Source organism: Camponotus vicinus, unplaced genomic scaffold (genome assembly GCF_025532165.1).
Source record: "Camponotus vicinus isolate PSW18456_S1 unplaced genomic scaffold, iyCamVici1.0 SCAF_1, whole genome shotgun sequence".
Classification (NCBI taxonomy): Eukaryota; Metazoa; Arthropoda; class Insecta; order Hymenoptera; family Formicidae; genus Camponotus; species Camponotus vicinus.
The window spans coordinates 5004700-5024377 of NW_028141945.1; the positions used below are offsets into that span (position 1 = coordinate 5004700).

The following is a 19678-nucleotide window of genomic DNA, read 5'->3' on the forward strand; positions in this document are numbered from 1 at the left end:
TGTTTTTTAAAAAGATTCGATAAAAATTATTTCTTATAAATTTTATAAATCTCAGAAGCATTGTGTTGTTAAGCATATATGAACGGCGTATATGCATGAAAGAGCGTAATTTGTACGGGTGAGGCTATTGTCCGTCAATCTTCGTTGTAACGAATTTACTTTCAAATCAATGCCCAAGATAATGAGGATGCAACCGCGAGCGATGAAGAATGACAGCCGGCCGCGCATCCTCAGTCACTTTATTCCACCTACGCTGTGTCATCATCTGGTCCTGGTGATGCGTGACATGACCGACTTATCTTCAAGACTTTATTGCGTAATTGTTCTGTTCTTGTTATGCGAGATGAAAACGTACTCTCTAGTTTCGTATACTTGTACGACTGCAAGTACGCGGACATTAACAGGTAATCAATCGCGAAACAAATAATTATTGATGACTGGATCCAACAGAAATCGATATCAAAAAATGTGAGAAGTAATTTGATGAAATCTCATAAAGTCGACAATTATGCTATGCCGCTGAATATTTTTCAAAGCTCTAAAACTGAGAAAATAAATGTTTGTTGTAAAAAGAGATTAAATCAAATGCATAAAATTTTTAAAATTGTAATTTTTTTACATCATTTCCTGTTGCTTGTTGATATGATTTAAAATACGTGATTTTGAATTTTGAAATAAAATATGTATATAATTGCAGATACGGAACGTTCACCAATGTCGGAATCAATGTCGATTTTCGAAGAGATGGAAAACCGATTGTCAAGCTTCGAACGGAAATTGCGAACGGTCGAACAGCCAGGTAAGAGTCTTATAATTCGCATATTTGGTAGACATACAAAAACATACTCAATGCTCTTAAGTTTGGCAGATTAGCTTGAGGGAAGAGGACTGGGAGATTTGCGCCGAAGGACCATGTAAATGTGTACCGGAAGTGAAATCAGTGTCTTGTTGGAGATACGATCTGTTGGATCTACCTTCGTCGCAACTGGTTCCCGCCGATGTATTGAAACTGTAAGCGTCTTACAATCTAAAGTGTCTAACTTTTAATTAAATGAAAGAAATATTTTAAAATTAATTTTCCATTTTTTTATTGCGATTTTTTATAACAAATGTTTTTTAGACTTTTTTTTATAGACCATTGCAATCTCAATATAAATGCTTTGAAAGTGGAAATCGTTGTGTGATTTGATGCTCTTTCAGGGATCTTGGAAGTAATCGACTTAGTGTTCTACATAGAGACACATTTAAAAACATGACGCAGCTGTACCATTTGTAAGTGATGTAAGTAAACGACCGGGAGATGAGAATTCTAACGAGATAACGAATTATAGAGATCTGAGCAGCAACTTTATCGAGCATTTAGCATCGAATTTACTCTTGCCGCTGCACGGTGTCGCAAATGTCAGGCTTAGTAACAATCTCTTGAAAAAAATTCCACGAAATCAGTTCATCGGATTAACGAATCTTCGAATACTGTACGTTAAACATTAATAGAAATCAATAATAGAAAAAATAATTTTTATAAAAATTTATAATTGTAAAATTTGTAAAATTTTAAAATTTTAAAAATTGTAAAATTTGTAAAAATTTCTAAAGTATCAAATTGCAATAGTTAGCAAAAATCAATTATAAAATAATGAAAAATAGATATCGCCTTACAATTTGACTGGAAACATTTAAAATATTAGATATATTCTGTAAATATGTATATTGAAATTTTTTTAGAGAGAGAAGAGTTTTGTAGAGAGAAATTGTGTTTAATAATAATTTAATATCCTATTTTATTCTAGCGATCTGTCATCGAACAAACTTCGTAGTTTGCCGGGAGATCTTTTTCTGAGCAATAAACTTTTGGCTTTATTAGATCTCTCGTCCAATCACATCTCATTGTTATCTCCCAGTACATTTCGTGGTCTTGGGAATCTCGAAGAATTATTGCTCGGTAAAAACCGGCTAATCAGATTACCCATTCCAATTTTCCAAGACACGATTAATCTAAGACGCCTTACACTCGAGGAAAATCGTCTGAAAGAGCTGCCTAACGGTATATTAAGAAATCTAACTTCTCTCAAAGAGTTAGATATGAGAGATAATCGATTAACAGATATATCTAAAGGATTGTTCTCAGCCCTTGTACAACTAGAACTTCTGGAAATATCAAGCAATAGAATATCTCGTGTAAATACTGTGAAATTTTATATTTACGTTTCTTTTATTTTTAAAATCATGTTAATTATAGTGTAAAAATATTCTTTTGTAAAAATTATATCTTATAATAACATAAATTAATGTTGATTAATGTTTTTAGAAGATTATCTCTCTTTAGATATTAATAAATAATTATAATCTTTGCGATAGATTGATACAAGAGCCTTTCTCAGCATGACAGCGCTTCGAGAACTCCGGCTAGGACATAATCATATAAAATACTTGCCACCTGGATTATTCCACAATTCTATGTCTTTACAACGTCTTATCCTCTATGGTAATCGTATAGAAATCTTAATAAGAGGTGTCTTTCGTGGATTATCTAATGTCACCTCTCTTTTCTTGCAATCTAATCGATTAAGAGTGGTGCAATCGGGAGTTTTCGAGGATACGCCGAGATTGCAGAAACTGTGAGTCGCAATATTTAATTTTTATATAAACATACAATTTTCAACTTAGTATTAAATTAGTATTAATCTTAATTTTTTCTTCAATGTTTAATTTTTTAATTTCATTCTATTATAAAAAAATTAAAATCTGAGCATCCACTTTAGTTATTTGCTGCAACGAAAATTATAATTTGCGAACATATTTAAATTAATAAGAGATATAATGTTGTAGAATATATTATAAGTGCGTTCGATTCTACATTATATACTGTTTTAAATAAAATCCTACTTTTAAATAACATCCTACAATATTTTCTATTGTATAATATCGTGTTTTTTAGGCAATTGGAATCAAATGACATCTCTTTTCTGCCAGCTGGCAGTTTGAATGCCATATTGATGATTCAACAGATACGTTTGAATCGAAATCCTTGGCATTGCGACTGTCGTGCCTTTTATATCGCCTCTTGGCTGCGCAGAAGATTCGCCAGTTTCATGAATTTGACTAATTCGTTGCAGATACAACAAGCTTTGATCTTGAATTGGAGTATTTGGGAATTTGGGGCTGGTGCAACATGTAGAGGTCCTAGAATTTTAGATGGACAGTCGTTGCTGCGACTGACCTTTCACGAACTCTGCGAAGGTCAATGGGCTTCCATGAAGGGTATCATACCACGGTTACCTCTCAATGTTTTAATGCCATTCATTACGTCGCGTGAAGTCAGAAAAGACACAATTTTAACATAATTTTGGGATAATTTTAATATAATTTGATTAAATATTACATTTCTGAATAATTATTTTTATTTTATGGTGGTTCAATAATTTTAAAATGAAATGTAAGCAAATATAAAAATTCATTTCTAAACTTTTGTACAATTGACATTATATTTACAGTTTTGTACATTGAATAAATACATAAAAAGAATTTTAAAAAAATGATCATGTATATTAATTAAAATATTGATAATATTATATACACACACACACACACACACACACACACACACACACACACACATGTATATATATATATATACATATATATATGTATATAAAATAATAAAAAAATTAAAAAGAAAATGGCATGAGCCAACGCGCGGTAGTTGGAGCGCAGAGAAGCAACAACACTTCTTTCTTTTTTCAATATTAGTTTATTAAAAAACACATCATAATAACAAAAAACGAACGTTTCGGATCATCCTTCTTCAGCGCGATGTTAACAATTTATATTACAGATAGTGACGCGTTACATTAAACGAATTTGTTCTCGACGTAGGTGACGCTAAATTGCATCCCGCGGAGGTCTAGTAAGCGCTCTGCTTCCAACAGTCAATTAAATATACTATAGTTATACTATGCGACGTCACAGCAGATCTTACAAATCGAATAAAAATAATAAAATAAATACCGAAAGATATTACCCGTGAATAAGCTTTTTTGCTTAAATTAATAGTTAGAAGCATGGCTCACCAGATTCCGCTTTTTACAATTAATAATATAGTATGCCGCTGTGCGCCCCATGTCAATTCGAGATTCGATGACGAACTGTATAAATATGTCCTCGGTTGTCAGGACGTAAACATGGACTCAACCAAGCATGCACCAACATGCGCAGTTGACTCAACGATAACAAACATACCGACGCATGAACGAACACCTCATATTTTCGATAAATTATCGATTATCGTCGCAAATGTATGATGCAAGCCCTCTGTATTACTCTGCAAGTTCAAGCTATTTTTTTGGCGCTTGATAAATAGCATTTCAGAGACAAGCCTTTTGCCCAACGAGGACTCCCTGTCCAATATTTCAGATTCTTCCCAATTAAAATCGTGACCGAATTCCAATCTGTGATTAGTTATAACCGAAGGTTGTGACGTATTTCGTCGAATGTGATTTCGGTGTTCAAAAATTCGTTTTTTTAACTGTCTGCTAGTTTAACCGACATATGACGCATCGCAATCATTGCACGAGACTTTATACACTACATTGTTACACGAATCTTTTGGCATTATGTCTTTATGGACCTTGACAAAATTACGAAGTTTATTTAAGCCAAAATAAGAAACTCCCGTGTCATGATTACGAAGAACTCGCTTGAATTGTTCCGAAAACGTTGGAATGTATGGGATTGTGAAATATGAAGAGGGTCTTTTCTCAGGGTGGTCCTCGTCGGGCTCCAAGCCTGTCCGATTCAAGGCCAATAGCAACTTCAGACGTTCTCGTATTACATGGAAAATGTAAAATAGAGGATAGCCATTGTCCAAGAGGACGCCGACTATCAGCTCAAACTTTTTTTGATGGAATCTCGGATGCGATAATAAAAAGGCACGATCCACCAATCCTACGATTGTTCCCCTCTTATGGCATAGTGGATGATTCGACTTATAATTTAGATATCTCCCGGAAAAAGTAGGTTTGTGATACCAATCGAATTCGATTAAATTATTGTTTACGATTATCGTAACATCAAGAAAATTAAGTTTATTATCAACTCCCTCCTCCAATGTGAACTGAAGCCTTGGGTGAAAAGAGTTGAAGATACCCAAGACCTCATTGAACATAGAAGAGGGAGCCGCCAAAGCTATATCATCCACATACCTATAATAGAATGGTAGATTGAAGGGAACTCGTCCAATTGCTTTATTTTCCAAATCTTGCAGAGTGATATCGGCAATGATGGGGGATAGGGGAGAGCCCATGGGAGTTCCGAATGTTTGTTGGTATAAAATAATGTTCGCGCAGATATAAAAAACGTAAAATTTAAATATACGAGTTTGTATCTATGAAGCATAGATACAAACTAGAATGTCACGTAATATTATAATTAAGCATTTAACAATTATAACAAGTCTCTTTCAATGATATATGCATTGTCCTTGATTATATTTTTTCTATAAGAAATGCAACATAAATGAAACATATTCATACTATAACTGTCCATTATAACTGTACACATAACGCAAGTTAACATTTATACAATTTAAATTATATTATAAAATGATAATATCAAATAAAAATATTCAATCATAAAATACTTTGTATTAAAAGAGTTTTTTGTATTAAAAGAGCGTCATTGCAAATTATTGTCAAGATCACCTTTTTGTTTCTTCCATCTGAATGAAGAGTTTATTCTAAACAAAACTCTTCAAAATCGGTCAACGTCTTATGTACATATATAAAAATATGCTTTTTTCATTGCATTGTATGAAATCCATTAATGAAAAAATTAATTAACATGCTAATAATTAGAACTCTTTATAAAATATAAAGATATACCGAATACTGCGAGGATTGTCTTAGAATAAATAAAACTCTTCAAAATCAATTAGCGTATCTTATATAGATACGTATCTTTCGGATAAGATAAATTAATGAAAAAATTATTATATTTATTGTGATGATGATAGTGATCATAATAAGACTCTTTAGAAGATGAAAGAGAATATGGTCAGAATTATAAAATAAAGATTATAAAAATTATATTAATAATTTGTCAATAATTTGTCAGAGCGATCAAATTATATAAGTCCGCATAAACTTAACTGTTCCAAAGATTTAGATTGCTGATAGTGCGTAGATTTACTCACTTTTATTGCATTTTGATTCAAAGATAAGGCAAAGTACATGCATTAACACGTACGTAACAGATGAATGTAATTGGTACGTGTAAATGGATTTTTGGCGAAGATTAATGATGAAACGATGGGTTGCCGAGATTTGTAAACATATGACGTATCTTCAACGACCGTGACAAAGAGGGATTTCTTCATGGTCGAAATGGAAGGGATCTAACATGGTCCGATGGATTTGTTGATTGGTCGGTTAGTGAGTCTCGCACTCACTTCATTTCAGTGCACACTTTGCAATGGCTGAGCCAAGTACTAACAATATTGCCACGAGGCTGGAGAATCTCTTGAGAATTCTCAAAGAAGAACATGTTTTCGATCGATCGGAGGATCAACGTGTCATACAATTTTTGCATCCCGAAGAATTACAGGTGAATATTACAAGTTTGAACTGTCGCGTTAGAAAGTTAGTCTCATGCAGTCTCATACATATTTATTCGACCACGTTGCATCTGACCTTTTTTTTGTTAATCTTTTTTATACTTATGCTAAGATATATTATATTTTACATCTTAATATTATATCTATTAATACACATTTGTATTCGTATTTTTGTTATAGGCCAATCACTGTTATCATTTTATACATTATAAACGTTTTTTTCTTATATTTTTGTTATCTCTTCGTGTTTTAATTATCAATCTAATAAACAATTAACAGAATTTAATATCATATAGTATTATATATATATTAATATATATTATATATAAATAAGATAAAATACGAAGCCATTTATATAATTTTCAATTTATTGCAGTGGATATATGTATATAGCAAATAATTGATTAAGGAGGCGAGTTTATTTAAAAAATTGTTTATTTAAAAAATACTTCAATTTTAAACATATAGATGTCATAATAGTGGATCTTATTTTGCAATCAATTATTTTTATAATTTTAATATTTTTTTTCATAACGGTTTTAATAAAAATTAGAACGACAATTAATTAATTACTTTAAATTTGATATTATTTTAAAATAATAAATATTATTTTACAATAATATTGATAGTCTCATTGCATTTAAAGTAAAAAAATTCGATTATTCACATTTTATAATGAATTTTTATTTTATAGTGAATTTTTTGCTAAAATTTTCTCTAGACAGATTATATTTGTTTCCTTATTATTAATTCAAATGTCACTTTATTCAAAACTTTTCCTATCTAATTGTTGTCAAATGCCTAATAAGAATCGTTAATGATTATTAATTAAAAACATAGATTTTATTACGACACTATCTATTCTGTGCGTATTGCATATATCTAAGGTAAATATTTGTTAACAATGTGATGCAATCCACATAGATAGCGATAAATTCTGGCGAAAAAAAATATTTTACAATGCATGACAGAAATCTTGTTTGAGAAATGTTTACTAATACGATACACGATTATATAAACGTTTCCGATATAAATATAAGGTCAACGATTGCACTATTAATACCGTTGTTATCATCATCTGCAATGCTAACTAGACGAATCGTCTCTATCTTTCAAGGAATTTTAATATATGCACGGCAACGCGCCGCTCTTCGAAGTTGACTTATTAATAAAATAATGTGTAAAAATGATAAATGCATCTCCAAATTAATGAATTTATGATTTATAGATTCGACAGATTCGATATTTCGACTGGAGTGATCGAATATAATAATCTCAAATAATAAATCGGATTATTTACAGCTTTAACGGAAGATCTGGAAAAATATCGGATTATAAAAATTTGATAAAGATAGAATACTAATTTTGACAATAGAATAATCATTATTCCTTTCTGATCAAATATTATTTTTGTGTAGGCCAAGATATCATTTTCTTTAGATAAAGATCCAGTAAAGGAGGAACAACTCGAGACATTGATACGTCAGGTTATACGATTTTCCGTGAAAACGAACAGTCTGAATTTTCATAATCAACTCTATGGTGGCATCGACGAGTATGGGCTAGTAGGCTCCTGGTTAACAGAGTCCTTGAATACTTCCCAGTAAGAACAATCATGCTTTATTAGGAATAATATATGTTCTACATTTGCAAAATATAGCATTGTCTGCTATTTTCGAGACAATGTGATAAATAATCAAAATTAATAATATTTCATTAATATTAATAACTGTCTCATAAACATCTAATAATGATAATTCACATTGCATCTCAGATGACGCGTGACTTATCGCATAATCGCAAATAATTTAATTTTATTCTTATTCTTCGTATTTAATTTTTATCCTCAAGAAAGTTTTATTTCATTTAAAAAATAAAATATCAGATAGACTTGTTTTTTAACTGAATGCTTTCTAATGAGCCGTAGATAATGTTGCCACATATCTAAAAAAAATAAAAAGTAAATAATAATTAATTACAATTATATAACGAATACATTCTTGTTAGGTCCACGTATGAAGTTGCGCCCGTATTTACTATGATAGAACATGAAGTGATAAAAAAATCGTTGGAATTGGTGGGCTATCCATCGATGCCGTATGCCGATGGCATAATGTGTCCAGGTGGTAGTATGGCAAATATGTATGGGATCATAATGGCTAGATACAAGATGTTTCCGGAAATCAAGAAATTGGGCGTCTCTTGGCTCGACAAACCCTTAACGTGTTTGACCAGCGAAGATAGTCATTACTCAATTTTGAAAGCTGCTCATTGGCTAGGTATAGGCACTGATAATGTTTATAAGGTACAATTATTTTAATTTCTAAATTACTTCGACAATATACAATATGAATATATATATATATATATATATATATATATATATATATATATATATATATATTTAAATGTTATCATTCTATCTTCTAAGAAAGAGAACAATTTTTGAAGAAAATGTGTTAAACATTTACATTATCTCCTGTAAATATATCGAGTAATGAGAAATGTATATCGAATGATGAGAAATATTCTTAGCGAATTAAAATTACGATAATTTTGCTTACTAAATATAAAAACATTTTTATTTTTGGCATTAAAAATAATTGAATCAAATTTAGAGTAGATTTTGTAACTATGCTGATTGTACGAGAGTATATTTTTGTAGAGTAAATTTTTTCGTCGCAGGTGAAGACGGACAAGTATGGTTGCATGCAAGCGGATAATCTAAAGGAAGTTATAATGCAGATAAAGAATAAAGGACATGTACCGTTCTTTGTGAACGCCACTGTCGGTACTACGGTGCTCGGAGCTATTGATCCATTGCAGGAAATCGCCGAGATTTGTCGCAGAGAGAACATCTGGTTACACGTAGACGTTCGTATAAATTGTATGATAACTGTAAGTTGTTAGTTCAAGAGGCAACGTAATTTGAATCAGATTTTTTGCAGGCTTGTCTCGGTGGTAGTTTGCTGCTTTCGGAAAAATATCGAAGTCGACTACGTGGCATCGAATTGTTTGTAATTGTTTTTCTTACTTAACATTATCGAAGAAGGAAAACGATCAAAATTTGTGTTCACAATTTACGTAGCAATCGAAATCGAGTAAATTGTTAATAAATATTATCTAATTTACTCGAATTTTTGGAAAGAATTTTACTCTCAAGGAAATGTTAAGCAATTTTTATTATCAATCAAAAAAGTAGAAAAAACAGACTTTCCTTCCTCTTGCGTAAAAATCATTTAACTTGAAATTATTCATTGGCACGTATCAGTTTATTTCTATCAAACACTGTTCTCTGATATGATCGGTTTAGATCGAACTCGGTTGCCTGGAATTGCCATAAGATGCTTGGAGCACCGCTGCAATGTTCCCTGTTTTTGGTCAAAGGCGAAAAAGCATTGTACAAAGCGAATTCTTCCAATGCGGATTATCTTTTCCAACAAGATAAATTTTACGACGTCAGCTGGGACACAGGTGATAAGAGCGTGCAATGCGGCAGGAAGGTGATTACAAGCCATTGTATTGCAAACTATACCTTTTCAAGATATTATAGTATTTAATGTTAGAATAAGAGTTAAAAATATTTGACTCGTGATACGCATATATATAAAAAAATATCTAAAAGATTTATCTAAGAGATTTCTCAAAAAAGATATTTGAAATATTAAAATATTCTATAAACGATTAGATAATATTTGACTGAAAAAGTCACATTTTTTTATATTTGTGACATTTAATAATATGTGTCAAGGTCGATGCAATGAAGTTTTGGTTAATGTGGAAAGCTCGCGGCACGATAGGCCTTGGATCATTAGTGGATAATGCAATGCACTGCGTGGAATATTTCTTGAAACGGATTCGAGAAACTCCTGGCTTCCGATTGGTGCAGTCTGATTATCAGTTGTGCACTATTTGCTTTTGGTAAATAACTTTACATGATTAAATGTGAAATTCGCGATCGATGTTACGATGAGTTTCATTTTAGGTATATACCACCAAAAATGCGTGATCAGCCAGAAACTTTAAATTGGTGGAAACAGCTATACAATATAACAACTGAGATAAAAAAATATCTGACTTTGCGTGGATCGGTCATGATCAGTTATACACCTTTATTGCATAAGGAGTGCGGCAACTTCCTTCGCATGGTTGTCACCTGTCAACCACCGCCCACGGAATCGTCCATGGATTACGTTATTAAAGAAATTGAAAAAGTTGCGTTAGAACTAGATAAATCATTGTCTTAATCTCTTCCGCTTATGAAATTCATGTACGAGATATTAAACTCATTTTTCCGTCGAGAATATAAAAATATTTGTATCAATTTTTATTATCAGTATTAGTATAAATTTCTAAAATTATTAAAAAGAATATTTATTTATTGCAAACGAGTGTGCGGATAAATGCATTGCATACAGTACTTATTAATCGCATATACACGTGACCTTGCTAATGATACTTCATCTTATACAAGATAACATTAAATGTCGTTATGTCAAAAATCTCTACATTTCTCGCATATTGTCTTATTCTTCCATAGCATTACATAATTGTCTCATAGGAAGTAATTAACGCATGATCGAAAAACTTTTAATTTGGTGTCCTGGAAGACATTTTTCTAAGTTCCAAATGAGAAATTTTACTTATCGCGGCAAGCAGAGGTAAATTATTCTAATGGTCGCATGCATACACGCGACTCAATATGAGCCAATATAAACGCAATCGTGGCGCAACATATGTGTTCATCGTGGGTGGCACCCGATTGACCATGTCACCAATTGGCCAATTCAAAATAGAACTTTTGGTTGGTCAATCGTTCCTGGTTACCCTAAGGCACAAATCGATATAATTGGCTGTGGTCAATCGCAACGTGGTCAAACGGGACACTCCCGTTCATCGTTACACATCTATTGTACACACGTATGATATACGCATTTATTCCATCGTCATAAAACTACGTTTAAGAAGATGCATTTTTATATACAACTCCGTATCATGGCACTACATCGATATAAAATATTCGATAGTTCTTCGAAATAAAACATAAAAACATAAAAGAGACGGACTTTCTTTCTTCAAGACGTATATATATATATATAACACATTTTGTATTTGTACAACTTCCAATCAATCCTTAATAAATCAACCGTTTATTTATAGCAGCGTAATAAACATATTTCCCTGTTTTCCTCTTTCTTGCAGAAATAAACTTAGTTCATATATAAAGTATATAGAGTATATGACTTATAAATAATCATTAAGATGAATCGTGAAACTTTGTACAAATGAATCAAAGAGTCGAATGCCCAGACATGAGCAAAATTAATTCTCGATTTCGTTTGCGTTCTTTATCTCTCTTTTTAGGGGGAGGGATATGCATATATATATATATACAAAAACAAAAATAAACTCTTATAAAATCTCTCGAAACAACGATTTTCTCTGCTGAGCTATTGCGTCGCCGGAAACGATGTATTGCGAAATGTCGTTCGACTATGAAGCGTACTTATTTTTATGATAAAACCGCTATTGTGAAAATACACTGTCCTTATCGAAATATTTTTATCGAATTTTTTAATCTTCGTTCAATATACAACAATCTCAAATTTTTTGCGCCGTTAATCGCAGCATTGTCGCTAACTCTCGAACGCGCTAGAGAATATGTATATCACTAATCTTAACATTAAGAACATATAGTCTTGTCGACAGGCGCTCTTTTGATCAATTATCTCGTCGCCTTAATTTAATTAAGTAGATACACTCTTCCTATAACGTGGAAGTCCGTCCTCGAGTCATATACATGCGTCACTTTTAACATCAATCGAACGCTAATCGATCGATAAAAATGCAGTTGCCAAATGCGAGAATAAATTAACATTCGGGATCAGAGCAACGTTATATATGACTCGCCATAGAAATAAATCACACGAGGATCACACTACTGATCGGAAAGACCAGAGCACAAATTAAATGGCGCACTATTTGCACGATTCCATGCGGATGGCTCGTTCAGTAGTACTTGTCCTGATCAAGATCGGCACGAATATGTTGCTGGCCATGACTGTTACGCTTCAAGGTAGCAGATTCGTAATCGAGACTCTTCGGATATAGTTTGGGACTACCAAGACCGTTAACGTTGGGATTATTCTTACCACGTAGAGTCCCGTTTCCGTTGGCGCTACCCGAAAAGCTAGGTTGTCGCTTTGCGTTCACCTGTAAAAATTAACTCCTTTTGAGTATTCATGTCAAGGATATTTAGAGTAGTATCCAGACGAGTGCGCTCCTTCAATTCTTTTACCTCTTTCAATGGCACAGTGACGTAAGGATTTTGTTTGCTGATATAATGCGGATTCCCTGGCATGCGCGGTTTGCGTCGTTTCAAATAGAAGAAACACAAAACTGCGGTTAATGTCAGGCCGATGACAAAACCGATTACGCAGCTGCCTACTACTGCGCCCACCGTGACGCTTGAGTTCTCTACGCTTGAAGGCAAAGCATTTACATCTGGAAAAACATGTCCAATAATACTTCAATAAAATACTTCAATATAAAAATACTTCAATATAATACGTCAATAAAATTTTTATATTTTAGAAATATCGTAGAGAAATATAAAGATAACGTATATTTTTATAATTTTTTTATATATCGTTATAGATTTTTTAAACCTTCCAATAAACTCACCGTTGTCCATGCAGTCCGGAAGGCAATCGCGTGTCTCGCGGGTCGGCCCTTCGCACATGCCGGATCCGTGCTGTAGGCATGTTCGTTTTCGATGTTGTTGATGGTCACCATCGCACGGGGTCCAACGTGACCATGTATCCCAACCGACCAGTGATTCGCAACTGGCCATTTCGCAAGTCTCCCTATCCAATCGAGGACCGTTGCAGCTCTCCGGACCGAGGCACTCTCTCGTCCTAGTACGTACACCGACGCCGCAGGTTGCCGAGCATTCGGACCACTCTGTCCAACATGACCATTGCCCTTCCACTGTGCTGCCACTGCCTGTATTCACGCGGCACGGATGCGGGTTGCAGACTCTACTCTGTGCAGAAAGACCACCTTCGCATGGTGACGACTCGCATTGCCTTACCTGTAAAAACATAGCACATATGCTTGCTTTCGTATTTAGATGTAATAACAATGGTCTAAATTTGATATACCTTAATAATTTCATTAATAATTTATTATGTAGTTTAAATAAAATTTTTATAATTTAATCGAAGATAAATCAAACAGAAAACAATAATTTCATAAAATTAACCACTACTATGTTTATATGTTGGAAGACATCAACAACTGTGACAAATAATGCTTACTCTATGCTGGGTACCTCGCCCGCAAGAACGATCGCATGAACCCCAGGAAGACCATTCGCTCCAGCCGCTCTCATTGATGGATTCCGCGTCTTTCCCTTTCTGGCAAGATCCATCATTTCGACAATAGCGTTCCTCTTCTTTAGCGAGTTGCACTCGCACGCTTGACGGATCATCCGTCTGTGCGCGGCAACTGAATCGGAAACGTTTCTCCAGATAGCCCGTACTAGCGCTTTGCAAACTGGCATTTACTGCTAACCAGGGAGTCCATCCAGAATACCGTCTCGTTTCAGTGCATTCGTGAGTGTTACATTCTTCAAGCTAAAAAATTCCCTTTCATCGAGCAATTTCTCCTTGATATATTTAAAAAAATTTAAAGCTATGTCAGCGAATAAAGAGATATTTTTTCACCAAGACACTGAAACTTGCCTGAAAATCGCATCCAGGGCATTCAACACCACCTTTCTTTGGCGATGGGTTGTCGCAGGTTCTCTTTCTAATACGTACCCCTATAAAATGTGATTTGTTAATTTTTTAAACATTCATATTATGAAAGAGCATAAATTATAAATTACATTAATATTATTTTAAATAATGCAACTATCTAAAGAATATCGAGAAATCTTTAATTCTTCAAAATATTTTGTTAATAATTTTTTAGTTTCTTATATTGTATGGATATTATTATATAATTATGCTGCTATAAGATACTCACCGCCATTGCACGGTCGCGAACACGCGAGCCAGGGTCCCCAGGTTGACCACTGTCCGTTCTGAGGCGGCGGAGTAACTTTAGCGGGGACAGGACAAGGTGGCAGATCGATGCACAGAGTATCATCGTGGTCATAACCAACGCAAACGCGCCCGCCGAACGCGGGAGCCGGATTTGTGCAAGTTCGTCGACGACTTTTCATCGCGAAACCGCAAGTCTGAGTGCAGGCTGAATATGCTGACCAAGCGGTCCATTCGCCGTGAACGGTGCAATTTGTTACTCTGACGCGCGCACCTGTGCAGCTCTCGCCACCGTGCTGCGGCGGAGGATTGTTGCATTCTCTGGTCTGACACTGGCACGTGTCAATCTTCTGTAGAACGGATTTTAAACGTTATTTTCGGTAGAAACAATGCTTGTGAAAGATAGTACAGGCACTTCAAAGTTCCGTTCGGTTATGTCAAACGTCAATGAACTGTCATTCGATCTTATTTTAAACGAGACTAAAGATATCCTCTACGTATCTGATGAGTGAACACCAACCTCCGCGTATTCGCTATGCGAGTGAGAGTGAGCGTGACCGTGTCCGGATAATTGTTCCTCCGTACCGTGTTGACAGGGCGACCAAGAACTCCACGCGCTCCAGCCTCCGTCGACAGGATCGGTGAGCACCGGGCATTTGGTGACCTCCTGATGCCAATGATTCGCGAGATAATTCTGTTTCGGTGCTTGCGCACACTTCATGAGGTGCTCGTTCCATCCACAATACGGCTCCTGGGCATTCAGGCACGCTTGACGGCTCCGATGACGATAACATTGAACTGCTGGTATACTAAACGGCGGAAGATATTATGATGCGATTTAAGAAAAGCATTTAAAAAGCACACATGTTTATTACATACGCTATAATTAAGGATCAAACGATGTCTCTATTTCTTTTGAACGTGATTTATAATCGATTTACGTTATCTATATTTACAATAATATGCACGTAACATCAATTACATTTGAAAAGAAATATAAACGGAGACAGCTGAATCTTCAATTCTATGATCTATAAGAAAATGTTTACCGTAAGAGGCCAATTTCCATGCCGACGTAGAGGCTCTGCGTGTCCTTGAGGAATTGCAGCGTCATCGATGGCGAGGGCAAAGGTCCCCAAACCTCGACGATGCACGTTTCCTGCGTTCTAGGCAGAACGGAGATCTTCTTGATCAGCCCGACCGCCGTGGCGACGTAGAGGACCGTCACGCTACGGTGCAGCTTGGTCGGCGTCACGTCCACCGCGATGTGAGTGAATCGCTCGAGGGTCGCGGTATGTAGCGGACCCAGCATCGTGCTCTGGACCGCCTCGTCCATCAACTGGTACTGCTGATTATCCATGATCTGATGCGATGCGGTGCTAGACAGAGGGCCGCAGCGTTGTCGATTATGATGCGCGACCGGCCTCCTTTCCCAGGCGGCGCCCGCGTTTTCCTGATACTTAAAAGGCCCGTTAAAACTAGCGACGATCGCCGACATGTTGTACGCGCAGATCGCCGAGCCTGCGATGCCGTTACTGTGGTGGGAGAAAAAAAGGAAAAAAAAGAATTCCATTAAAGTCGATCGCTTGACCGGGAAAGAAATTGCAGCCTTCATGTTCAAAAAACATTCCAGTGTTATCAAGCATGAAGAACTGGAGTAAAACTTCGATAAACTTTGAATATTAAAAAAATTTTAAACATTATAATTGGCGTAAATTTCTGCATGTGAAAATCTAATGAATTGCATAGATTACAAATAAAACTATTGATTTACAATTTACATTAACTCATAAGATTATATTAAATAATTAAATTTTAATTACTCACTTAAAATTAATTCGATCATTTTAAACTGTAATTTTAATGAATGTGGTGCTGGTTAATTTGCAACATGCGCCAAGTGCAAAATAAAATTCGTTTCGCGAAATCGCATAATCAATTTGTCATTTACCGTCTCTTACATCTCCCTGGAGTTTGTGCACAGACATAAACATAGATGACAATTAATGCATCAGCGAATTAATCGCTGAATGATAAGTACTTACATAGGAGTGGTGAAGGTCGCGTAAATGATTCCCTCTTCCGGATGATAAACCGCGCCTTGGATCTCATCGTAATAGAATGGAAATTCGCCGGGAAGGGAGCAATTCAAACGGGCTTTACTGAAGGTCGTCCATACGTCCTTCATCATAATCTGTCCACCTCGATCATTTTTGCAAACCCTCGCTATCCTCGAGTATATTTTCTGCAATCGTATATCACAACGTAATATCAAGATGATGGATTAAAGTAAATTTCGCCTAGACAAAGATCAATTACAATGCATTATCGTCGTATTGATCTCTTTAATAAACAGAAAATTCTTAGTGAAATTTGTAACAATATCTTAAAATCATCTTTTAAACTTTGTGTTGTTCGAGTAGCGTTTAACAAATTAATCCAATCATGTTGAAGCGGAGTTTAACCCCGCGCTTGCGATCAAGATAGCATCGCTCGGATGCGGAATATTTTATTAAAGCTATCCCCTAGGCGGCAATTTGAGCGGCGATAGGTTGAGAAAATGATAAACATCGCGCGAACTAAGATCACGATTGCCGGAGATGATATTTTTCTGCCGCGGGAGAGGAAAATCCGCGACGCGACGCTCGTTTCGACAAACACCGTAAGCGGCTAATTATATACGCCTGACGCAAGTCAGTGAAGACGAGATCGCTAATCGTCTGCGAGAAACGGCTCCTCGCGTGTCTCGCTGAATGATGGAAAACACGTCACGCCGGATTTGCTCTCTGTTCACGGAATCGATCTTACCTTGCCGCAGTTGATGTACTCAACGGCGGATTCGCGAAATAGAAAGTACACGTGATCTTCCGTCTCGAAGCTGCCGACGAACTGCGGGTCATTCAGCCATCTAAAAGGAAAACGCAAGCTTGAGAGAAACCATGATCTCGGGACGATAAATAAGATTAAACAATCTTGCAATATAGCATATAATTGGACAATAATAGCATATAATCTCTCATTTATCCTTTAACAAAATCTTAATGGAATATTTATAAAAATTAAAATTATTGTTAATTAAAATTATTGTTAACTTGCATTTTATTACTGTTATTTTATCCTTTAATATCGCACAAATAAAAATTATAACAAATAATAACAGAAATACTAACTTGTCGTTTCTTCAAAATAGCCTTCAAAATCAATCATCCTATCAGGCCCTATCAATCACCGGATTAAGATTTAATAAAACTATTATGGAAAGAGCTTGAAAATGTCCGAAAAATGAGACTTTTAATCAAAAACAATTATGGAAGTATTTACAAATATTCTAAAATCTTAGTGACAATTTAAAAAAAAATTTTCTTCAAGAACGCTAAGAGTATGTGAGACAATATTGAAAATAAAAGAAGGCTATTTTGAAGAATCTAAAATTTAATATTTTTAATTTTTTAATTTAATATTTGTCAATTTTTAATTTTCATGATATTAAAGCACATAACATAATAGTAATAAAATATAATTTTGTAATATATTAATATGTGTTTTTGTTCATTAAAATAATGACTCTTTCCTGTTTCTATAAGTAATGCAATACTTTTGAGCGATGTATAAAACTTACTTGGAATCATATTGTCGTGTCCTGAGATTCGGTGACGCCAACGTTCTGTAGATCGCAGAATCGGTTCCGGAGAAGTCGGTCGACCCGCCGGCGAAGAGGCCGCCGGAAGGACCCCTCGAGAGAAGCGCCGTGACGTTCGCATGCGGTGAATAAGGACACATGGCCACGCCCGGCATCTCGCTGGTCACGCTCGTTATATTCTCGATCTGCGATCATAATTGCTACCGTAAAAGCTACGCCCGCAATCTCCCGTTACCGTTCATATCGAGCATAATGTCGCGCCTAATGACGGTAATCTGATCTTATTGACATCGTCCGATGTGAGGACAGCCGCGACGATACGAGGAAAAAAAATAACACGGAGCTCGTTATATTACGGACGAGATGTCCGAATTCGATCGGACGAATTCCTTTCGAGGACGTACCTCTCGCCAGGCGCACCACGGACTGAAGGCGTAAGTGCCGCAGGTGAAGAGGCTCTTGCCGTTGCTGAGGAGCACCTTGACGTAATTACGACAATCCTCGACGCTCTGGCCCTTATTCTGACAGGTGTTGACCTTGTCCTCCGGCGCGGACCACGTGGCGTGCTCCAGGTCCGTAAGCGACGTCAGAGTCAAGCGGTACAAATTATCTCTGAAAAGACACACTTTATTTACATCTCCGTCATCGCGTGCTCTCCGCGTGTCGTTAAGCGCGTCCCATGCGCGAAGCCAGACGCTATTAACCCATTAAAAGTCCACTGACGTCGCCGAGACGTCGCCGTGCTGTCTCCGCTTGTCGCTTCTGTGACATTTTTGGTAGCGACATCCGTCAAACTCTTGGATACTTGTCAACCAATCTTCTTTACGATCAAACGAAATAAATCAATTTCTATCTAGAATCGGAAATGCAGTTTCTCGAAACAAAAGTCGTAGCTTTAATGGACCTCCATAAAAGGCTCTCGCGACCTGGACTCAACTTTCGCAACCTTGGATGGATTTCATTGAAATTACTAGATCGCCTCATTGAAAATCACGTAGCGACCGATAATAAGGAATGTTGTTGGCAATATTTCTCTTTCAATGCGTATTTCAATTTTAAATCAAGGAAGAATAGCTGTGACGACGACGATTTCCCTCGTAGAAACGACACACGCATCATCGTATTCAACGATGGTCGCCGCAAAATGATGCTGCCTCTCTCCGAGAAGATATCTATGCGCGACGTTCGCTCGCGATCCCCGATGCCGACTGTATTCATGAATTCCTCGAGCGACGGTACGCTTGATTGCGCCACTCCAATTATATCCGCTAATAAACACGCATCGCGCATCGTATTCTGCATCTAAATGAGAGTGCATTTACAAGCAATATCAGTGCTCGCGATATTGCTTATCACATTAACACGATTCGTGAGAAAAAC

The 19678-nt window shown here is 35.7% G+C and overlaps 3 protein-coding genes across 4 annotated transcripts in view; 2 read left to right on the forward strand and 1 right to left on the reverse strand.

Moving 5' to 3' along the window:
- The first annotated feature begins 257 nt into the window (after nt 1–257).
- LOC145967552 (uncharacterized) lies at nt 258–3510 on the forward strand. Of its 2 annotated transcripts, none has more exons than XM_083092554.1 (8): nt 258–404; nt 698–799; nt 861–1011; nt 1201–1272; nt 1332–1475; nt 1791–2178; nt 2359–2618; nt 2939–3510. In XM_083092554.1, exons 1-8 carry the CDS (start codon nt 278–280, stop codon nt 3342–3344), a joined length of 1650 nt encoding a protein of 549 aa, XP_082948680.1. In that variant the 5' UTR covers nt 258–277; the 3' UTR covers nt 3345–3510. The 2 variants fall into 2 exon arrangements, with proteins under 2 accessions (XP_082948680.1, XP_082948686.1); XM_083092560.1 differs by having other exon boundaries at nt 373–468.
- A 2932-nt stretch (nt 3511–6442) lies between these two features.
- Nucleotides 6443–10920, forward strand: LOC145969045 (acidic amino acid decarboxylase GADL1). Its single transcript, XM_083094907.1, has 8 exons — nt 6443–6600; nt 8029–8213; nt 8618–8915; nt 9296–9484; nt 9559–9623; nt 9924–10113; nt 10362–10531; nt 10596–10920. The coding sequence occupies exons 1-8, from the start codon at nt 6469–6471 to the stop codon at nt 10855–10857; spliced, it is 1491 nt and encodes a 496-aa protein (XP_082951033.1). The 5' UTR covers nt 6443–6468; the 3' UTR covers nt 10858–10920.
- A 48-nt stretch (nt 10921–10968) lies between these two features.
- The window catches only part of Sema5c (Semaphorin 5c), a 99273-nt gene continuing 90563 nt past the window's right edge, over nt 10969–19678 (reverse strand). Inside the window, exons 4-15 of the mRNA XM_083094903.1 lie at nt 18703–18910; nt 18278–18483; nt 17467–17566; nt 16704–16903; nt 15708–16193; nt 15179–15467; nt 14642–15008; nt 14356–14435; nt 13930–14247; nt 13295–13703; nt 12909–13114; nt 10969–12823 (exon numbers count right to left, since the gene is read on the reverse strand). Coding sequence (XP_082951029.1) covers nt 12620–12823; nt 12909–13114; nt 13295–13703; nt 13930–14247; nt 14356–14435; nt 14642–15008; nt 15179–15467; nt 15708–16193; nt 16704–16903; nt 17467–17566; nt 18278–18483; nt 18703–18910 — 3073 coding nt within the window. The 3' untranslated portion in view covers nt 10969–12619. The remainder of the gene's footprint in view (nt 12824–12908; nt 13115–13294; nt 13704–13929; nt 14248–14355; nt 14436–14641; nt 15009–15178; nt 15468–15707; nt 16194–16703; nt 16904–17466; nt 17567–18277; nt 18484–18702; nt 18911–19678) is intronic.